Raw genomic sequence first — 19,862 nt, 5'->3', positions numbered from 1 at the left:
AGGCGAATACCAAGTGGGCTTCAGGCCCCACAGATCCTGTGCAGAACAGATACTCAACCTGAAAACCATCTTGAAACTACGACATACAAGAAGACAACCCACAATCTGCACCTTCGTTGACTTCCAGAAAGCATACGACTCCATTGACCGGCAATCCCTCTTCCAAACACTGAGTGAATACGGACTGGACAACAAGACTCAAAAAATCATCAGACTAACTCTCACCAACACAACCTCCCAAGTAAAATTCATGGGAAATATATCTGAAAAATTTCAGATAAAAACCGGTGTCCGACAAGGAGATGGACTTTCCCCACTACTCTTTAACATAGCCCTGGACAAAATCATGAGAGAATGGGAACAAGCTCTAAAAGCTCAAGGAAATTGGCAACCATTAAGTATGACAAGAAAACATGTAAAAATCTCCTGTCTCGCTTTCACAGATCTCGCGATCCTCGCAATAAACAAACAACAGGCAATCAGCCAAGTCGAAACCCTCAAGAAATACTCAGAAAAATTCGGCCTACAAATCTCCTTCTCGAAAACCAAGGTCATGTGTAACCACTGCAGCCTCCAGAATATGAACACGAAATTTGGCACAATCGAAAAAGTAACCGAGTTCCGATATCTCGGAGAAATTATAGTACCAGCAGGAAAAGAACAGAAGGCCCTCGAGGTCCGCATCCAGAAAATGAAGAGAGCCCTCGGCCGAACGCAAAACATTTACAACAAAAAATGCCTTTCAATCTTCACCAAAATTTGACATTACAATACTGTGATCAAACCTGAAATACTATATGCGAGTGAAACACTGGATCTCCACAGGAAAACAGTACTCGAAGACATCCTGAAAGAGGAATGTGAAATCATCAGAAAAATTCTCGGCTCAAAATTTACTGATGAAGGATATAGACTGCAATCGCGTACAAAAACCGAGCAGCTCTCAAACCTTGCGGCCGACATCAGAAAAAGACTCCTGAAATTTTACGGACACATCAGATGCCTTCCAGAAAACAGACTATCAAGAATCTTATTTGAGGCAACAGAAAACATCAAAACAAATAGGTGGACAACAGAAATCCGCCAAGACCTGGAAAAATCAGGAATCGAAGTGGCCGACATCGCTGACCGAACCTGCTACAGAACGAAAATCAACAAGTGGGAAGTAGTCAGGAAAAAACCACAAGAAGAAGACAGGAGCTAAGTGGACAGAAGAACGAAGAACCACGATGAGAGAAAAATTGAAGGCTGCCTGGCAAAGAAGGAAATGCACAACTTCTAGGTGAGCTTTGCGTGATCAGTTTTCTGGTCTTTTTCACATCTAATAATAATAATAATAATAATAATAATAATAATAATTTGAGCTTGATACTGCATTATTTACCCATGGGTTAAGGAATATTGTTTTCAAGTTATATCCGTCTATTACACTTGCGTCAATATGGATCAGCAAGGCAAAGCGTCCTTGTGAAACTGAATAGTATCCACCACAGCAGAGTTAGGTTGGCAATGGGAGCTTTCTGTACTAACCCCATCGCTAGCCTGCTTGCAGAATCTGGTGTGCCGCCTTTACAGCTGAGACGCCAACAAATGCTATTATCCTATGCTGCAGATTTGTGACAGATGCCACTTCACCCAAGCTATCCCTGCATATTCCATAAAGCAAACCGTCAGCTGTATGCTGCTTATCCACGAGCACACAGCCAGTTGTATATGCTTGGATAGCTTTTACAGATAGTTTCATCTACCTTCAGTTCCTTGTCTTGTTAGACGACTAAGGTACCTCTGTGATTAATTCGACCTGAAATCATCCTGGACGTGCATACTGGCCCTAAGGTAAACATGCACCCCCCCCCATTTATCGGAGTCTTTTCCTGTCGGTTGTTGGCCGGTATCTGGGTTCAGTAGTTATTTACATGGATGGTTCAAAGGCATGTAGGCTGTGCATAAAGTAGCTGATAATGGGAGGTTTCTTTTTTCTCTACTGGAAACACGCAGCGTGTACTCAGCAGAGCTCTATGCTATCCTTGAAGCTCTGCAGTAGCCTTCGCGCTGCCCAATGAATGCTGGCACTTTGTGCTGTATACTAACTCTGTGAGCATGTTTCAATCTGACGATGCATATTTCCCTTGGCACCCTCTGTTGCAGGGGATCCAGGACCTGCTGGATGGGTGTGTGAGTTCTAGCATCAGAATCACATTTTTGTGACGCCCAAGCCATATGGCTGTAATATTTGTTCTCAGCTGAGACATTTAGTAATGTCTCATTGGGAGCTAAGTGCCAGACCACTGCTCTTTCATATAAGCTGAGAATGATTAAAGGAACTATTAAAGGATGGAAGACTTACCTTCAAGTTTCTTGGAGAGAAGCAGTGGTATTACATCATCTTCGGATCAGCCGTTGTGTAGTGACACACTCCTACTTACTGAAGGGAGAGGTCCCCCCATTGTGTACTTACGGTGGTCATCTGACCACAGTACACATCCTTACAGAGTGCGTGGGCCTGGCCTATCTGCGCTGTAGTCTAAAACTTCTGAGTACTATCTCCCTCATTCTAAGAGATGGCGAGCAGTCAAGAGTTACTGTTTTATGAGGGGTAGTGGCCTGTTTTATCGTGTTTAAAAGTGAATTTGATATTTGTTTTTAATTTTTATGTTATTGTTAACTAGTTTTGTATTCTATTGACTCTGTTTTAGCCTGTCTTTGTATATTTTAATTTTTTAAACATAATTTGCATGAAATATATTTGACTTCAAAGGCAATGCATTATGTCATTACATTTTAATTTATTTTAAAATTCAATTTTACAAGTAAATAAGGCATTGCAAATGAGATCCACTGATTATTCTAAATTCATATTCATTTTTCATAATCATTTTTTAAATTCTAGTCAGTGGATAAATTGTAATTTTCATTACTATTAGTTTCATCTCTCACCATTAGGGGCCATGACTTAGATGTTGTGCCCATTTTAAACAAGCATCATCATCGTTGCTTCTATGAGTCTTGGTGGTGAGAGAATTCTCAGCAATGTGGTTCCCACCCTCATTAAACTGATCCAATTGTAGAGTGCTATTTAGGAAATATTTCTTTGAAAGAATTCCCAGACATTAGGTTTTACAATTTAGAGGAGAGCCCATGGAATTACCTCTATGTGGGTAGGACGTTACAACTTTCTACACCGGGTGAGTTAGCCATGTGGTTAGCAGCGCGCAGCTGTGAGCTTGCATTTGGGAGATAGTGGGTTTGAACCCCACTGTCAACTGCCCTGAAGATGGTTTTCTGTGATTTTCTATTTTCACACCAGGCAAGTGCTAGGGCTGTATATTGCTTAAGGTCACAGCTTCCTTCCCACTCCTAGGCCTTTCCTGTTCCATCATCACCGTAAGACCTATCTGTGTCAGTGTGGCATAAAGCAAATTGAAAAAAAAAAAACCCCACTTTCTACATTAAATATTCAACACAAGCTATTTATATGCATATTGCATAGCTTCTCAGCTCACACTAGGTGGGACCGTGAGGTATTTTGCATACTTTCATAGAGAATTTTATGTCCCTCTGACTGTTTTGAATCATATTGAGGAGGGTGTATTCTCATACATGCTTCATAAAAATAGTATTGCTGTCAGAATCTGTAGTGAGTGTTAGTGTTTGCTGTTGCTTATCATTGGGTCTGTTGGTAATTTTACTCTGCATTTCAGCTCTGGAAGGATGACAGTTGCTGCAAGACGGCTGCAGTAAACAGTTCAAGTTTTCATGTGGGCTGAACAACATAGTTATGTTTTCAAACCTTCACTATGAACATAGGCTTGAAAATTGCCTAATAGACTGGTTGCAATATGCATAGATAGCTTGTGTTGAATATTGAATGTAGAAAGTTGTCTTATCCTGCTCATAGTGAGGGAATTGCACGTTGTAAGTTTCTCAGGTGGAGCATTGATAACCTTCGAGGCTATGCAGAGCAGTTCTATTGTTCTGGGAATTGGAGTGAGTGACTAGTTAACCAGTTGTCATGGTAATAAAAATCTGTAGTATGGAAGTCCTCTTTCCAGTCTTAATACAGGAAGACAGTAGTTTCTTGTGAGGTCATAGTAGTTCATGGAATCTTCTAAAGAGAGATTGTTCTGTTTCTAGCTGTGGAGTAAAATTTACTGCCAGGAACATTAAATCTCATTCTAGTTGACGAAGCTGCTTTTGCTAATGTCATTTGCTTTAAGAGTGACAGTGAGCCTTTTGGGTACTTTAAATTAAGAGCTAGTTTTCACACAGGGAATGTGTCTTTTCATTTGATGTGCAATTTGTTGTTTTGGCTTTTTGTAAGTTTTTTTCTTTTCTAAAAAAGCCAGTGATTAAATTTTAATATGAAAAATGTTTAAATGAACATACTAATTCTTAATCTTTTTAACCCTTCTGAGGGGAAGATACTAGGCTATTTAAAGATATGGTGTAATTTTATTATGCAAACATCATTATAGTTTTAACATTTTATAAAAGTAATAAAATTAAGTTAAAATAGATGATAATAATAATAATAGCTTATTAGAAACACACATTGCATCTCTTGCAGGTATTTTTATAGTTATTTTCAATAGTTCCAAGTGGTATATTTATATGCATATTTCAAATATAATATTATTGTATTCCCTGCTCCATTGGTAACAATTGTCATCAAAAGTCTTTTTTTAGTGATGAAGTTAGATCTGGAAACTGAACTATAAAGGTAAATGTAATTCTCCCTCATGTTACTCTTATGATGTAGCAGTTAATATTGAATTTTTCCTGTTCAACAGATTTCTATGTGCAGTGCCCCTCTGAGAGAATTGTCAAATCCTGGTGCCAGTGGAAGTATATTTTACCTAACAGAAGATGATGAATTCATCATCAAAACTGTACAGCATAAAGAGGGAGAATTCTTACAGAAACTGCTTCCTGGTTATTATATGGTAAGAAATATTTATTGTTGAAACATGTTTAATTTTCTTCTGTTAAGATTACAGCAGGATTGAAAGTATAACATTCCAGCTATATGTAATAACTATAGAAGGGAGGAAGGAACAGTAAAATGTGAACTTCATTGAAAATTCAGCTTTAATATTGAATTGTTTATCCTGCTGTGTGGAGGTAGAGTTTTGTTAAATTTTCCTAGATTACATGAGGCCAGGCAGTGTGATTTTATCTATATTACCGTATTTCACCACGTAATCACCACATCCTTCATTATCAATACAAAAATTAGATTTTAAAATTTCATTGCATAACTGTCACATGTTCAAATTTTGTTCTTCAACCCACTTAAAAGGTAAACAGAAGTGCAATGTAAATCGCGTATGAAAGTGCAATTTAAATACATGTATGGTGTATGGGGTATTAAACAACACAGTCACATTTGCAAGATGTTGGTACCACTTTTGCCAAATACATTGCCATGGGCAATGCGGAAACTACCTCTGAGGACCGGGATCCCGCCATGTTGATGAGCTGTGATCATGTGACATCATCAGATGAAACTGCTGTTCCAGCTCAATAAGTGCGGGCCGTGAAAGCATCAATGGCAACAGAATAGTTTGTGTTTTTAGCTTGTCTTTTAATTTCTGCCAGTACTTGCTTTTAATCTGTGAAGCACAATAATCTGAAAAAAATATACAAACTGTTAACTTTCAGTTCTGGCTTTTCTGTTTGAAATGTCCATGTTGACTGCTTTGAATGCCTTAAGTCATCATTTACTACTACATAAAATTCTGTCATAGTTTGCAACAACAAGCAGCAGTTGAAAACTGTTATCAGCAGTTGTAGCCAATGGACACTTTGTAGGGCCTATTTCATCTGGTAATATTAATCTGTAATTTTCAGTACAATCTTCCTGAATTATTGCTTCACATTTTGTTAGATTACTTTTTTTTTTTTCAAAATACTGGGTTTGTTCATTCTTCACAAATGCATATCTTTTAGAGCTTGGAAGAATACTGTTTATTTTTGTCTCAACGTCCTCAAGTGATATTTTGTTCTCTTTTACTTGTAGCCTTCACACTTTTTTCCACTCTTTCCATTTTACCTAGGGGCCGATGACCTTAATGTTAGGCCCCTTTAAACAACAAGCATCATCATCACCATTTTACCTGCTGAGGAAAATAGCAGTCAGTTTTCAGTAGGACATTGTCATGATAACCTGTTTCACAGTGATGTGACTTACAACATTCACATCTTTTCATCAGTGTTGTGAGTCAGTGAAATACTGGAATGTCAGAAATATTTAATTCCCATGTTGTATGCAGATGTGCACATTTTGTGAAGGGTATTACTAACAGGCATGACATGTTTTGCACATAACTGATGGAATTTGAATAGAGAGATCTTAATTTTAGATTCATTCATAAAAAGTTTATGCCCCTGGATTAATCGTGATTAAAAACTGCTTTTGTTTCTGAATTAGAGTGCTTGCGGATGCATATGAATCCGCTCCCTTCTCAGGAGTCTTATTTTTGTTACTCAGATCCCTTTTTTCAAGAGCTTTCTTTTTACACCATTTTTATACCCTGAAGCATGTCATTTCCCTTTTTGATATGAATATGTCTTACGGCTCCAGGGTTATCCGAAAATTTGTGTAACTCGATCAAATGTGTGACAGAAGTTACGTTACATTAGTCATTACCATAGACGTTAGTCACCAAAGATGCTGTGGATTTGGATAAATAGTGTGTGTTGAAGTAGAAAGTGTACCATCAGTGATGTCACGTTAGTCATTACCGTAAGCCTTGGTCGGCAAAGATGCTCTGTGAAATGATGCAAATAAATCATTCGTTATCAGTATTTGAGTTTCATTTATTGAAAGACATGTTCATCATCATTAGCTTTTTGCAAAGAGAAAATATTTTTTGTTTTTTCCTTCATAACAATTTCTTATTTTATGAAGATTTCACCTCTTCTTGCCTTTTCATGCAATTTCTCTCTCTTTCCTAAATAATTCTTTTCACTTTTCAGGATTTTCAGTGTTAATTTTCTCCTGAAATTAAGCAACTCTAACAGCAGAAGTTTTCTTCTAAGATTGTCACCCCAGAGGTTGGCAGCAATTCTGTAAGAGTCACCAATCTCTTAAGCTCCATGTAGGATTGGCAGCCTCGGTCCTCCATTATTTGCCTGATGTAGTTCAATCTAGACATACCTCTATAATTTCTTCCCTCCACAGAACCCTCAGAAGTCATGGCTAGTAGATTTCCATACCTAATTGTGTGTCCAATCCATATGTTCTTCATTTCCCTTGTGTACTGTGTCAAGCATGGTGTCTCCTATTCTTCTCAGTACTTCTTGGTTGCTAACTCTGTCCAGTATTTCTTGAGTATTCTTCTGTAACACCATAACTCTGATGCTTCGATCCTTCTTTTGCCTGTTGCACCTAGTGTCCAGATCTCACTTCCATAGTGGAACATGCTCCACATGTATCTTGTACAGTTGTCTTCTTAGTCTCAAGTTATTGTTGTTAGAAGTGAATAGCTTAACTTTCTTATTGAAGGCTGTCTTTCCATTGGTTAATTCTACTATTTGGATCTCTTTTACTTCTACTATCAACCGTTGTTTTGCTTCCTAATTAAGTAAACTCTTCTATGTCTTTGTTTCTCATGCAAATTTATTCAGCTTTGATATGGTTGCCTGCTTACCACAAGTATCCTTCTCTTGTCCGTATAAATTTACGATATTGTACCCAATTAGAAAGCTACTATCGATTACTTCCAACATTGTATTCAGTTCCTCCTTGCCTGCTGCTACTACAGCGGTATCACCAGCAAACTAAAGCACATCCATTTTCTCCCCTTGGATCTAAAATTTCCTCTTCTTTGCCATAGTTTATCTCTTATTTCATCTCGAGCAAGTGCTAGCTTGTGACCCATTGAAGAATACTGGTGAGAGGGCACGTCCCTGTCTTATACCTTGTTTGATGTTTGCTTCATGGTCATGCCCGCCACATCTTATCATAGCCACTTCTTCTCTGTAGAGACTCCAGACGACTTGTCTGTCCTTGAACATTACTCCTGCTACTCTTAGCATTTGAAACATCTGGCACCACTCAACCTTGTCAAATGCTTTTTGTAGGTCAACAAATGCAAAGTATGTGACCTTGCCCTTCTTTAGATCCCATTATTCTGCAAGCAGATATAATTAATTTTTGATATCTTATTAAAAATGAAATAAGGTACTATGAAAGTAAACATAAATCTGCACTATAAAAGTTATTTAAGGCTTCCTTCTGGAAAAATTGTAAGTTATTCTTTAAAGGAATAGATGATTTGGAACTTTAATAATGATAAAAGTACAGAGTCAAGTCCACTTTGTGTTCAGCTTTGTACAGTCAGCTGGGGGGTATGTTTTACAATATGGCCTGTAGTTTCCACTCATTGCATCAGTTGCTCTCACTATCCTCTCTCCCTTCTCTTTCCCCCTCGTGACTTGCATACAGCACTATAAAATTATGAGCAACCCCTGTGGGCGGGGGACGCAGATGAAGAATACACCCACGGTATCCCCTGCCTGTCGTAAGAGGCGACTAAAAGGGGCGACCAAGGAATGATTGTATTAGAACCATGAACCTACTTGGTAATTATTACCATCAGGCGGGGAACACCATGGGTCGCCTTTACTTCAATCATTCAATACTGATCTGCATTTAGGGCAGTCGCCCAGGTGGCAGATTCCCTATCTGTTGCTTTCCTAGCCTTTTCCGAAATGATTTCAAAGAAATTGGAAATTTATTGAACATCTCCCTTGGTAAGTTATTCCAATCCCTAACTCCCCTTCCTATAAATGAATATTTGCCACAGTTTGTCCTCTTGAATTCCAACTTTTATCTTCATATTGTGATCTTTCCTACTTTTATAAACGCCTTTCAAACTTATTCGTCTACTAATGTCATTCCACGCCATCTCTCCGCTGACAGCTCGGAACATACCACTTAGTCGAGCAGCTTTTCTTCTTTCTCTCAATTCTTCCCAACCCAAACTTTGCAACATATTTGTAACGCTACTCTTTTGTCGGAAATCACTCAGAACAAATCGAGCTGCTTTTCCTTGGATTTTTTCCAGTTCTTGAATCAGGTAATCCTGGTGAGGGTCCCATACACTGGAACCATACTCTAGTTGGGGTCTTACCAGAGACTTATATGCCCTCTCCTTTACATCCTTACTGCAACCCCTAAACACCCTCATAACCATGTGCAGAGATCGGTACCCTTTATTTACAATCCCATTTATGTGATTACCCCAATGAAGATCTTTCCTTATGTTAACACCTAGATACTTACAATGATCCCCAAAAGGAACTTTCACCCCATCAACGCAGTAATTAAAACTGAGAGGACTTTTCCTATTTGTGAAACTCACAACCTGACTTTTAACCCCGTTTATCAACATACCATTGCCTGCTGTCCATCTCACAACATTTTCGAGATCACGTTGCAGTTGCTCACAATCTTGTAACTTATTTATCACTCTATAGAGAATAACATCATCCACAAAAAGCCTTACCTCCGATTCCACTCCTTTACTCATATCATTTATATATATAAGAAAACATAAAGGTCCGATAACACTGCCCTGAGGAACTCCCCTCTCAACTATTACAGGGTCAGACAAAACTTCACCTACTCTAACTCTCTGAGATCTATTTTCTAGAAATATAGCCACCCATTCAGTCACTCTTTTGTCTAGTCCAATTGCACTCATTTTTGCCAGGAGTCTCCCATGATCCACCCTATCAAATGCTTTAGACAGGTCAATCGCTATACAGTCCATTTGACCTCCAGAATCCAAGATATCTGCTATATCTTGCTGGAATCCTACAAGTTGAGCTTCAGTGGAATAACCTTTCCTAAAACCGAATTGCCTTCTATCAAACCAGTTATTAATTTCACAAACATGTCTAATATAATCAGAAAGAATGCCTTCCCAAAGCTTACATACAATGCATGTCAAACTTACTGGCCTGTAATTTTCAGCTTTATGTCTATCACCCTTTCCTTTATACACAGGGGCTACTATAGCAACTCTCCATTCATCTGGTATAGCTCCTCCGACCAAACAATAATCAAATAAATACTTCAGATATGGTACTATATCCCAACCCTTTGTCTTTAGTATATCCCCAGAAATCTGATCAATTCCAGCCGCTTTTCTAGTTTTCAACTTTTGTATCTTATTGTAAATGTCATTGTTATCATATGTAAATTTTATTACTTCTTTGGCCTTAGTCTTCTCCTCTATCTTGACATTATCCTTGAAACCAACAATCTTTACATACTGCTGACCGAATACTTCTGCCTTTTGAAGATCTTCACATACACACTCCCCTTGTTCATTAATTATTCCTGGAATGTCCTTCTTGGAACCTGTTTCTGCCTTAAAATACCTATACATACCCTTCCATTTTTCACTAAAATTTGTATGACTGCCAATTATGCTTGCCATCATGTTATCCTTAGCTGCCTTCTTTGCTAGATTCAATTTTCTAGTAAGTTCCTTCAATTTCTCCTTACTTCCACAGCCATTTCTAACTCTATTTCTTTCCAGTCTGCACCTCCTTCTTAGTCTCTTTATTTCTCTATTATAATAGGGTGGGTCTTTACCATTCCTTACCACCCTTAAAGGTACAAACCTGTTTTCGCATTCCTCAACAATTTCTTTAAACCCATCCCAGAGTCTGTTTACATTTTTATTTACCGTTTTCCACCGATCATAGTTACTTTTTAGAAACTGCCTCATGCATGCTCTATCAGCCATATGGTACTGCCTAACAGTCCTACTTTTAAGACCTTCCTTTCTATCACATTTATTTTTAACTACCATAAAAACAGCTTCATAATCACTAATACCATCTATTACTTCAGTTTCCCTATAGAGCTCATCTGGTTTTATCAGCACCACATCCAGGATATTTTTCCCTCTGGTTGGTTCCATCACTTTGTGAATCAGCTGTCCTTCCCATATTAACTTATTTGCCATTTGTTGGTCATGCTTCCTGTCGTTCGCATTTCCTTCCCAATTGACATCTGGCAAATTCAGATCTCCCGCTACAATCACCTTTCTTTCCATGTCGTTTCCCACATAGCTGACTATCCTATCAAATAATTCCGAATCCGCGTCAGTGCTACCCTTTCCCGATCTGTACACTCCAAATATATCAAGTTGCCTATTATCTTTAGAAATGAGCCTTACACCTAGAATTTCATGTGTCTCATCTTTAACTTTTTCATAGCTTTACAAATTCTTCTTTCACCAGAATGAACACTCCCCCTCCCACCATTCCTATCCTATCTCTACGATACACACTCCAGTGCCATGAGAAAATTTCTGCATCCGTTATATCATTTCTCAGCCATGATTCAACTCCTATTACAATACCTGGTAAATATATATCTATTAAATTACTTAATTCTATTCCTTTCTTTACAATACTTCTACAGTTCAACACTAACAATTTTATGTCATCCGTACTTGATTTCCAATTCCCTGTTCCCTTATCACCGTTCCCTAGGCCATCCTGTTTCCCTGAATGTACCTCCCTATTACCCTTCCAAACAAATTTCCTAACTTATATGTACCACTTGTGAGTAGTACCACTATGTTAAGTACACAATAGGTTTGTGAATGGTAGCAACAGAAGGTGAGTCTGTAAGGGTTTTCCAGTACCCGTGATTAGCACCATTGTGATAAACACCACAGGTCTGGGCGTTGCCTACGATTAGTATAACTATATCAGAGACACCGTTGGTCTGAGTTGCCTGTGATTAGTACCCACTATGTGAGGAACACCACGGGAATACTGGTGCCCATGATTAATACATCTAGATGGGTTTGCATTGCCTATGAGTGGCACCATTATTTAACATCATAGGTCTGCATTACCTGTGTGAAGTACAATGCTTACGAATAGTACCATAATGTGTGGAACACCATGAGTCTACACTACTTTTGATAATTACCATAACATGACAAATACCATGGTTCTACTTTAGTAGCAATAAGTACCATTATGAGGGTCCGTTGACCTGGATTTTGGACCCCCTTAGACAACAAGCATTCTTGATTCAGGATTGTGCTTTAGAAGCAGTCCCTTGGTCAGTTTATGATAGTTTCTTGGTCGGATCCACTGATTGTTTTTATTTCATATCCATCCATTCTTCTTCGTCACGTTTTTTAGTCTGCTCAGTAGATGATTTTGAACTTATAAATTGTCATTACATTTCGTCTCATTTCGTACCATTAGGGGCCAATGACCTAGATCTTAGACGCCTTTAAACAACAAGCAGCATCATCATCATCAGTTATAAGCACATGGCATGCTCCAACGTAGCACAGCTACTATAACAACTCAAGGTTCCAATCCCAGCGTGGACTTTTCCCACCACCAAATGAATACACCGTGGTAACACCAGGCAATGAGCTCACCAAGTTTGGCCGAGCTAGCTTTCATGCTAAATGCTATACTCAGTTTTGACATTGCACATTATTCATACATATCAAAAGAGCAAGTGCTAGCTTATGACCAGCATGGCAATTTTGGCATTCTTGAGGCAGCAATTCAGTGTGGCTTTTTGCTTAAGGCTGCACAGAGATGAATATAGCAGTGTTGGTTGTCAGATGACATAGGACGTTTACCGGGCAAGGATTTAAAGCAAGTTTCTACTAGGGAAGATGAGAACAGGTTAGTTGAAACTTCACCAGAGAACCTGTTCTTAAACTTTGTAGAGCTCATGCAGGTGACCAGTTTTTCTGAATGTCCATTCATGGCCTGTAAACGATTACGAGAAGACAGACTCCACTGCAGAAAAGCCTCCACCAAAGAGTCTCTCCCCGATAAAGTTGGAAAATGGCTCAACGAATAGTTTGCCGCAGAAGACAAGCAGTTTTTCTCTTCGATGCACCTTTGCCATGATGGAGTTAAATCGTAATATGGGTCATGTGATTTTCTCTGACGAGACTTCTTTCAGTTCGGTGGAGGCCGAGATGCTTCATATTTACAGGCCACGGGGAGCCCATTATGGACAAAACGTATATAGCAGTATGTTCATGCAGTGGCCGCATGTCTGTGTCGTGTTTGAGGTGGGTATTGTCTGAGCTGGAGTGCTTCATTGGATAGACGACCATCCCACATCGGACTAATACATGGACATTCTGCAGAATATTATGGTTCCAAGTGTGTGTGTGTGCGTGTGCGTGCGCGCATGCGCGCTTGACAACTCCCCAATCCAAACAAGCAGCCATGTTCATGGCTGGTTTTAGAGCAGGTCTCCATTGAACTGCTAAATTGGGCCCCTCGGGCTCCAGACTTACAACACCATAGAACATGTGTGGAGAAGGAGGGAATGCCATGTTAGTGTATGCATAAGTTTTTGCCATTTTTTGTGGTAAAAAAACTCATAATTTTCAAGGAAAATTAATTTTTTGTTTATTCAAAATGTTGGCCATCGTCTTCTACACACTTTGCCCATCTTTCAGGTAGGTTATGAATACCATGCCAGAGAAACTGGTTGTCTTTTGTGGCAAACCATTCGTTAAGCCATTTTCCAACTTCCTCAAAATTGCTGAAGTGCTGCTCTGCGAGCACGTACACTATTGATGCGAAGAGGTGATAGTCAGATGGCACCAGGTCGGGGGAGTACGGCGGGTAAGGAAGGATGTCCCATCCAAGCAATTTCATGGTGTCTTTCACTGGTTTTGCTGTGTGAGACGGCGCATTGTCGTGTAACAAAATCACTTTCCCATGTCTTCTGGCCCATTCCGGTCGTCTTTCGGTCAATGCGCGATTTAAATTAATCATTTGTTGGTGATAGTGTTGTGCATTAACGGTTTTACCGTGCTTCAAGAATTCATAATACACAATACCGCTCTGGTCCCACCAGACACAAAGCATGGTCTTCCTGCCGAAGCAATTTGGCCTTGTGTTGAAGCACTGACTTCCCCAGGTAACAGCCATGATTTTCTCTGCTTCGGGTTTTCAAAATAAATCCATTTTTCGTCACCCGTCACTATTCGGTACAGAAATGATTTTTTTTTCATGGTGTTGAAGCAGGTGGAATTACTCAATACAGTATGTTGGTTGGTTGTCGGCAATCAACATCAAACAGCAGTCCCACACAGAACCACACACAAGCCGGCCGGGCAAGAGAGAGAGATAAACAGGGCAGAGAAAATATTTCGTACATCAATAATATATGGATCGCACGAATTGTCCGGCTACATAACCAACATATTGAGTAATTCCACTTAAAAACCAAGCCCTGTTTAACCACACACATACGTATTCAAGCTTCCAACTTGAGATGACAGACTTAATTTCAAGATTTAATGCTGATTTTAGAACACTGTGATCATCATATTAATTTTTATTTTGAGTATCAAAACTCAATGGGATTTTCATCATTTAGTAATTGGTCTTAAAATAATTTTTAACACCATGAACTGTTTTTAAAACTATGTTTACACGTGACAGATTGAGTCATCTTGACTCTTAAACATTTTAAGGATAAGTCATTGTTTTATAGTGTTAAGAATATCATGTGTTTATCATAATATTTTAGGCTGAAGGTGTCTCACAAGGAAGACACAAAACATGTCCCTTTTGAAAATAAAGTAAAACGGAATAACATTGTACTGTATTGTAAAGGTGGGGTCACCGAGCTCGATAGCTGCAGTTGCTTAAGTGCGGCCAGTATCCAGTAATCGGGAGATAGTGGGTTCGAACCCCAGTGTCGGCAGCCCTGAAGATGGTTTTCTGTGGTTTCCCATTTTCACACCAGGCAAATGCTAGGCTGTGCCTTAATTAAGGCCACGGTCGCTTCCTTCCCATTCCTAGGCCTTTCCCATCCCATCGTCGCCATAAGACATGTGTCAGTGTGACGTAAAGCAAAAAAAAAAAAAAAAAAAAAGTGGGGTCACTCAATTATCAAGACCTTGTAACTTGTTGAGGCTGACAATGTAGATTAATTATTAAATTTATTTCTTGTGGTTTGATTGGAATGGTTGTAAATGTATGGTTTGTCTTTTGCACAAGAAAAAGTTTGCAATGAAAAAATTAGACACATTTAAACGCACACCATCTCGAATATCAAGTAATCCGTAGCAACAGTAACAATATAGTAAACCAGTAGCAACTACAAAGGATGTATCGATACTTGTTACTGTTATCACATAGATAACATTTATGTCACATTCACATCAGAAAGAACCATTCACAATTTGAGTTTTCCTGCATTGATGTTTTAAACCTTAAATTTGAACATGACTTCTCTGTCCTTCATTTTTCATCTTTGCCAATAAATACTACATGCACTCTAAAAATACTACACATTGCCATCTGCATCACACACATGTTGTGGAAATAATTGCTATCTTTTGTGGAAAGTGTGTTGTGTGGTCAGCATAACTGAGTCTGCAACCATTGCACTCTGTTTACTTGTTTATTGCATACTGCACTCCATTCAGTTTAAAATGTTACTAAGACAGTTTTTATTGAAAATTAAATGCATCCATTAAGTAGGATTTTTTCTTCCAATTTTGTAAGGGATAGATTATGGTGCATCCATTATGCAGTGGCATCCATTATGTGTATAAATATGGTGTTTGTAATGACATCATAGAATTAAACAAACACCATATAGTTAAATAAATACACTCATGTTCATAAAAAGCAGAACACCTTGAAAGACTAGAGATAGGAAGTACATATTCATAGGACATGTTCATTAGTATGTTCTGCGGAAACCATTAGCATTTCAATCACCTAGGTTCATCTTCATGTGTCCCGTTGCCTAGTAGGCACTGGGTCCTCCATGGGCACTGATAACTTGTTCCATGCGTGATGGTATCGACACGTATAAGGTGCGAATGGTGTCCTGGGTTATAGCTATCCATGCTGCATTCACCTGGTTCCACAGTTCATCTTTGGTGGTTGGCATTGGGTCACAGCGCCGCACCATCATTTCACTGTATCCCACACATTTTCGATTGGCGACAAGTCCGATGATTGGGCAGGCCAGGGCAACAGTCTGATATCCTGTGACAACAAGAAGGCATGTGTTCGTGCAGCAACATGTGGTCGCTTATTGTTTTGCTGAAGTATAGCGTTTGGTTTGTTGTGCAGAAAGGGTATGGCTACGGATCGCAGGATGTCATTCACATAGGTCAAACTGATCACAAGCACGTACCAACTGTGATATGTGGTTGTACCCAATAGCACCCCACACCATAAGGCAGGACCTCTCAAATGCCCAAAATCTCGCGCGCTCAAACCGAGGCGCAGAGGTTCTGTGCATTGGCTCGGTTCGGACCAGCGTTTTGTCTCGGGGCAACTCTGCTACGCTCAGCTAAGCTCGGCTCAACTCGGCTCGGATGGTGGAGCACTGCAGAGCAAGTGAGGAAGGGGGAGACAGGCAGAGCGAATGAGATAGGTGTAGGGACAGAGAGGGGCGGTGCTTTTGCGTAAAATCCAGAAGTGGGGGTCTGCACTCTGGTCAACCTAGCGAAGTGGTCTTTTACACCTTGCGCCGTGCAATGCACCGGGGCATGCACTCTGGGAGGCCCTGCCATAAGACCTTGAGTTGGCGCTGTATGTCTTGTGCTAATGCAGTCAGTGTGCTGCCTCCTCCCCCCCCCCCCCCCCCCCCGTCTCCAGTGAACCAAAATGCGGGCAGCCATCATTTTCAAACAAACAGAACCTGGATTCGTCCTAAAACACTATCTGCTGCCATTCTCGTCCCCAGTGACGTTCCATACACCATTGCAGTCTAACATGTTTATGCACATTAATCAAAGGTAGGCGGAGAAGTGGACGACGCGCCGGTAACCCAGACCATCATAAACGGCAACGGACTGTCACTCCTGATAGTATACAATGTGTTACACTGTTCCACTGTTGCACTATAGCCAAGGAGGATGTAGATCTGCCCTGTAGTGCCATGCGGATGAGGTGTCTATCTTCTCGGGGGGTGGTTTGAGTGGTGCGACCAGAGCCTTCTCATTGTGTTCTACAGCCTGATGAACCATTCTGTACACACCCGCTACACTGCCGGCACACTTTGTCCCACACGACCAGCAATTTTTCAGATGGATGTATCATGTTCTCTCATGCCTATAATGCGCCCTCTTTCATACTGACTAATTTGACGGTACAGTTCTCGCATACATCTGCAAGGCATCCTGCGTGAAATTTATTTAATGCTCAAACTTGAGTGTACATTTCTCTATTAATTAGTGTTTGAGAGTTCCATTGCAATCCTAAGGGTTAAGGTATCTATTGTCAATGTTGTGTTCATATTTATTGTTCTCATTTTCCTTGTGTATATTTATAATGATCTCTGTTTGCAGAATCTGAACCAGAATCCGCGCACACTGTTGCCAAAGTTCTTTGGCCTATATTGTTACCAATGTAACTCAAAGAACGTCCGGTTGGTAGCTATGAATAATTTGCTACCATCTTCAGTGAAGCTGCATCAAAAATATGATCTCAAGGGTTCAACATATAAACGTAAAGTGAGTGGTGATATACTGCATTATCATTTTTCTTGTATTGTATGGTCTGTATCCAGTGTTTTCTTAGCCTTCCCAGATGTCCTTCTCTTCTGGCATAAGTCAGAGAGAATTTATTTAGGTATCCAGCTATAGTTCATCTTATCATTGTTCTCTGGCCTGGCTTTGTCATATATATGGGCTTGTGCCATACTTTGTTCTTTAGACAGTATTGAAAAGAAACAGGTTTTTATAACTTTTTAAAACATTTTTTTGTTTAAACCACTTTTTTCATTGATATTATATGGTAGAAAAAGCTTTTCTTTTCTTGTTAATATACAGTACCGGTCAGAAGTTTAGGACCACGTAAAGAAATTACAAAATGTCATCTAGAACCTATAATTGTGCCACGAGACCTCTGTAATTTTCTTTCTGAGCTCTCACATCTAGAAGGATATATGTCGCCTGATTTCATTGAGTTAGTCCAAATACTATGTAAGTTACGAATTTTTAACTCTTGGAAGGTCACACGAAAAGATCAAAATATTTTGATAATATAATATATATAATATAATATATATAATATAATATATATAATATAATATATTGAGCCCTGACAGCAATCCCTGTGACCATTTTGCACATCTTAATTCTGTATCTCAGTGTTGGGTTATGCCGCGGCAAAGCAAAGCAGTCGGAGATCCATGAAGCCTCCACTCTAGGGACGTGCAAGTCCGACGAGTCGGGTCACAGGTTTATATAGTGGACTGTTATCAGTGTGGTTTAAACGTAGAAAGTAATCGTCATTTTCTGCCTAAAAATTACATGAATATTCCGCAACAGAATGTTAAGAGATCTAGGATATTGGCATATTCATCAAGATACGTTGACTATCATTTCATTTTATCCTAAATTAAATAACTATCCTAGTATTCCTACGCTACATCAAATGAGAACTCTGTAAAAATGTTTCATTTATGGAAGGATTTTCCGTTTAATGACTTCAAATAACTTCGAATGTCAATTACATTATGAGCAAATTATTAGCAACACAAACGGATATAGAAAGGAAAAAAAATAAATGTTACGTTAAAATTGAAATAAACACCTAACTTCATGCTCTTGTTACAAAGAAATTATAACATCGTCAATCAAGAGAAAATCGAAAAACAAAAAAGACAAAGTGTCCCTCTGCTGAAGGCTTACAGTGAAAGATCTATTATCCATCACGCATTTCGAAATAAATAACTAGGAATTATAGAATCGGCCACTTCAGAATGCTGTTCCTACTCAAATCTCTAATAATATACCGTCATTCTAATTTAAATCATCGCATTATTTATTGGTAAACTGTCTACCTAGCAACTTGAAAACACCGTTATTCTAAATTCATAAAATCATCATAAATGCAAGAGAAATGTTTGAAAGACACAGGATCGTAACATAATATGTCATCCATCAAAATCATGCATTTAAAAGACAGACTCGATCCTCTCGAACATTCATCGAAGACTGCACCTAGATAAAGGACATCAATAGACATTGCAGCATCTACAATAACCTTCTCTAACTACGTTGATTCTGCACCTCCGGATTCCACTGCGACGTTTGGCCTGAAATAACTACATCAGCACTAGGCATCAACTCAAACGATCTACAAAATATCCAACTAGCAAAGAAATGATTTACTTACCATAGGAGATCATATTTCCTTTACGACATGACCCAATATCTTTACGTTACCGATTATTTTGCGAAGATCCTAAACATCCCTTTAATATCGTGCGCTCTGGTCAATCTTGTATTTAAATAGGATAAATGTGACGACCATCTATTAGTGTTCGTGAGTGCAAAATCCTATAACATTATTCTAAAATACGGCCTCGTGCCTAAATAAATCATTCATCACAACAACATTCAAAATTCACGCATGACCAACACAATTCCTAACGCCAATGCCATCATCAGGACCTTCACATTACATCATCATAAAATACGCAATCCTAATGACACGTCTATAACCATCCACATCTCTCTATCCATGTACATATTTTCAAAGATCCTACCGTATCAAACACCTTATCACGTCGCACAAATCGTCATGCACAGCGAATTCACAATACCTAGGAATAATCTATTCAGGCAATTACGTCAAAACTATTAAATACGTTGCCGCATTAACACCATATCACCACAATAATATCACACTTCCATTATCAAACACTGTATTTCTGCACAAGCACATAATATTTGAAGACCACAGAATCGCACGTCGCAAATACAAAGCTCCTCCGGGGTATTTTGAGCCATGAATTAGGTTAACGTTCATCACAGTAACACCATTACGGTACCAATAACATCGATGCCGAAAAT

The 19,862-nt window shown here is 39.1% G+C and overlaps 1 protein-coding gene across 5 annotated transcripts in view; it reads left to right on the top strand.

Moving 5' to 3' along the window:
* LOC136873739 (phosphatidylinositol 4-phosphate 5-kinase type-1 alpha) overlaps positions 1-19,862 on the top strand; it is a 561,879-nt gene that overhangs the window by 137,092 nt on the left and 404,925 nt on the right. For all 5 annotated transcript variants that reach the window (XM_067146914.2, XM_067146913.2, XM_067146910.2 and 2 more), the window contains exons 5-6: positions 4,791-4,943; positions 17,349-17,513. In XM_067146914.2, coding sequence (XP_067003015.2) covers positions 4,791-4,943; positions 17,349-17,513 — 318 coding nt within the window. The remainder of the gene's footprint in view (positions 1-4,790; positions 4,944-17,348; positions 17,514-19,862) is intronic.

Source organism: Anabrus simplex, chromosome 5 (assembly GCF_040414725.1).
Source record: "Anabrus simplex isolate iqAnaSimp1 chromosome 5, ASM4041472v1, whole genome shotgun sequence".
NCBI lineage: Eukaryota > Metazoa > Arthropoda > Insecta > Orthoptera > Tettigoniidae > Anabrus > Anabrus simplex.
The sequence above is the reverse complement of the archived record's forward strand: the minus strand, read 5'-3'. Positions and strand labels throughout refer to the sequence as shown.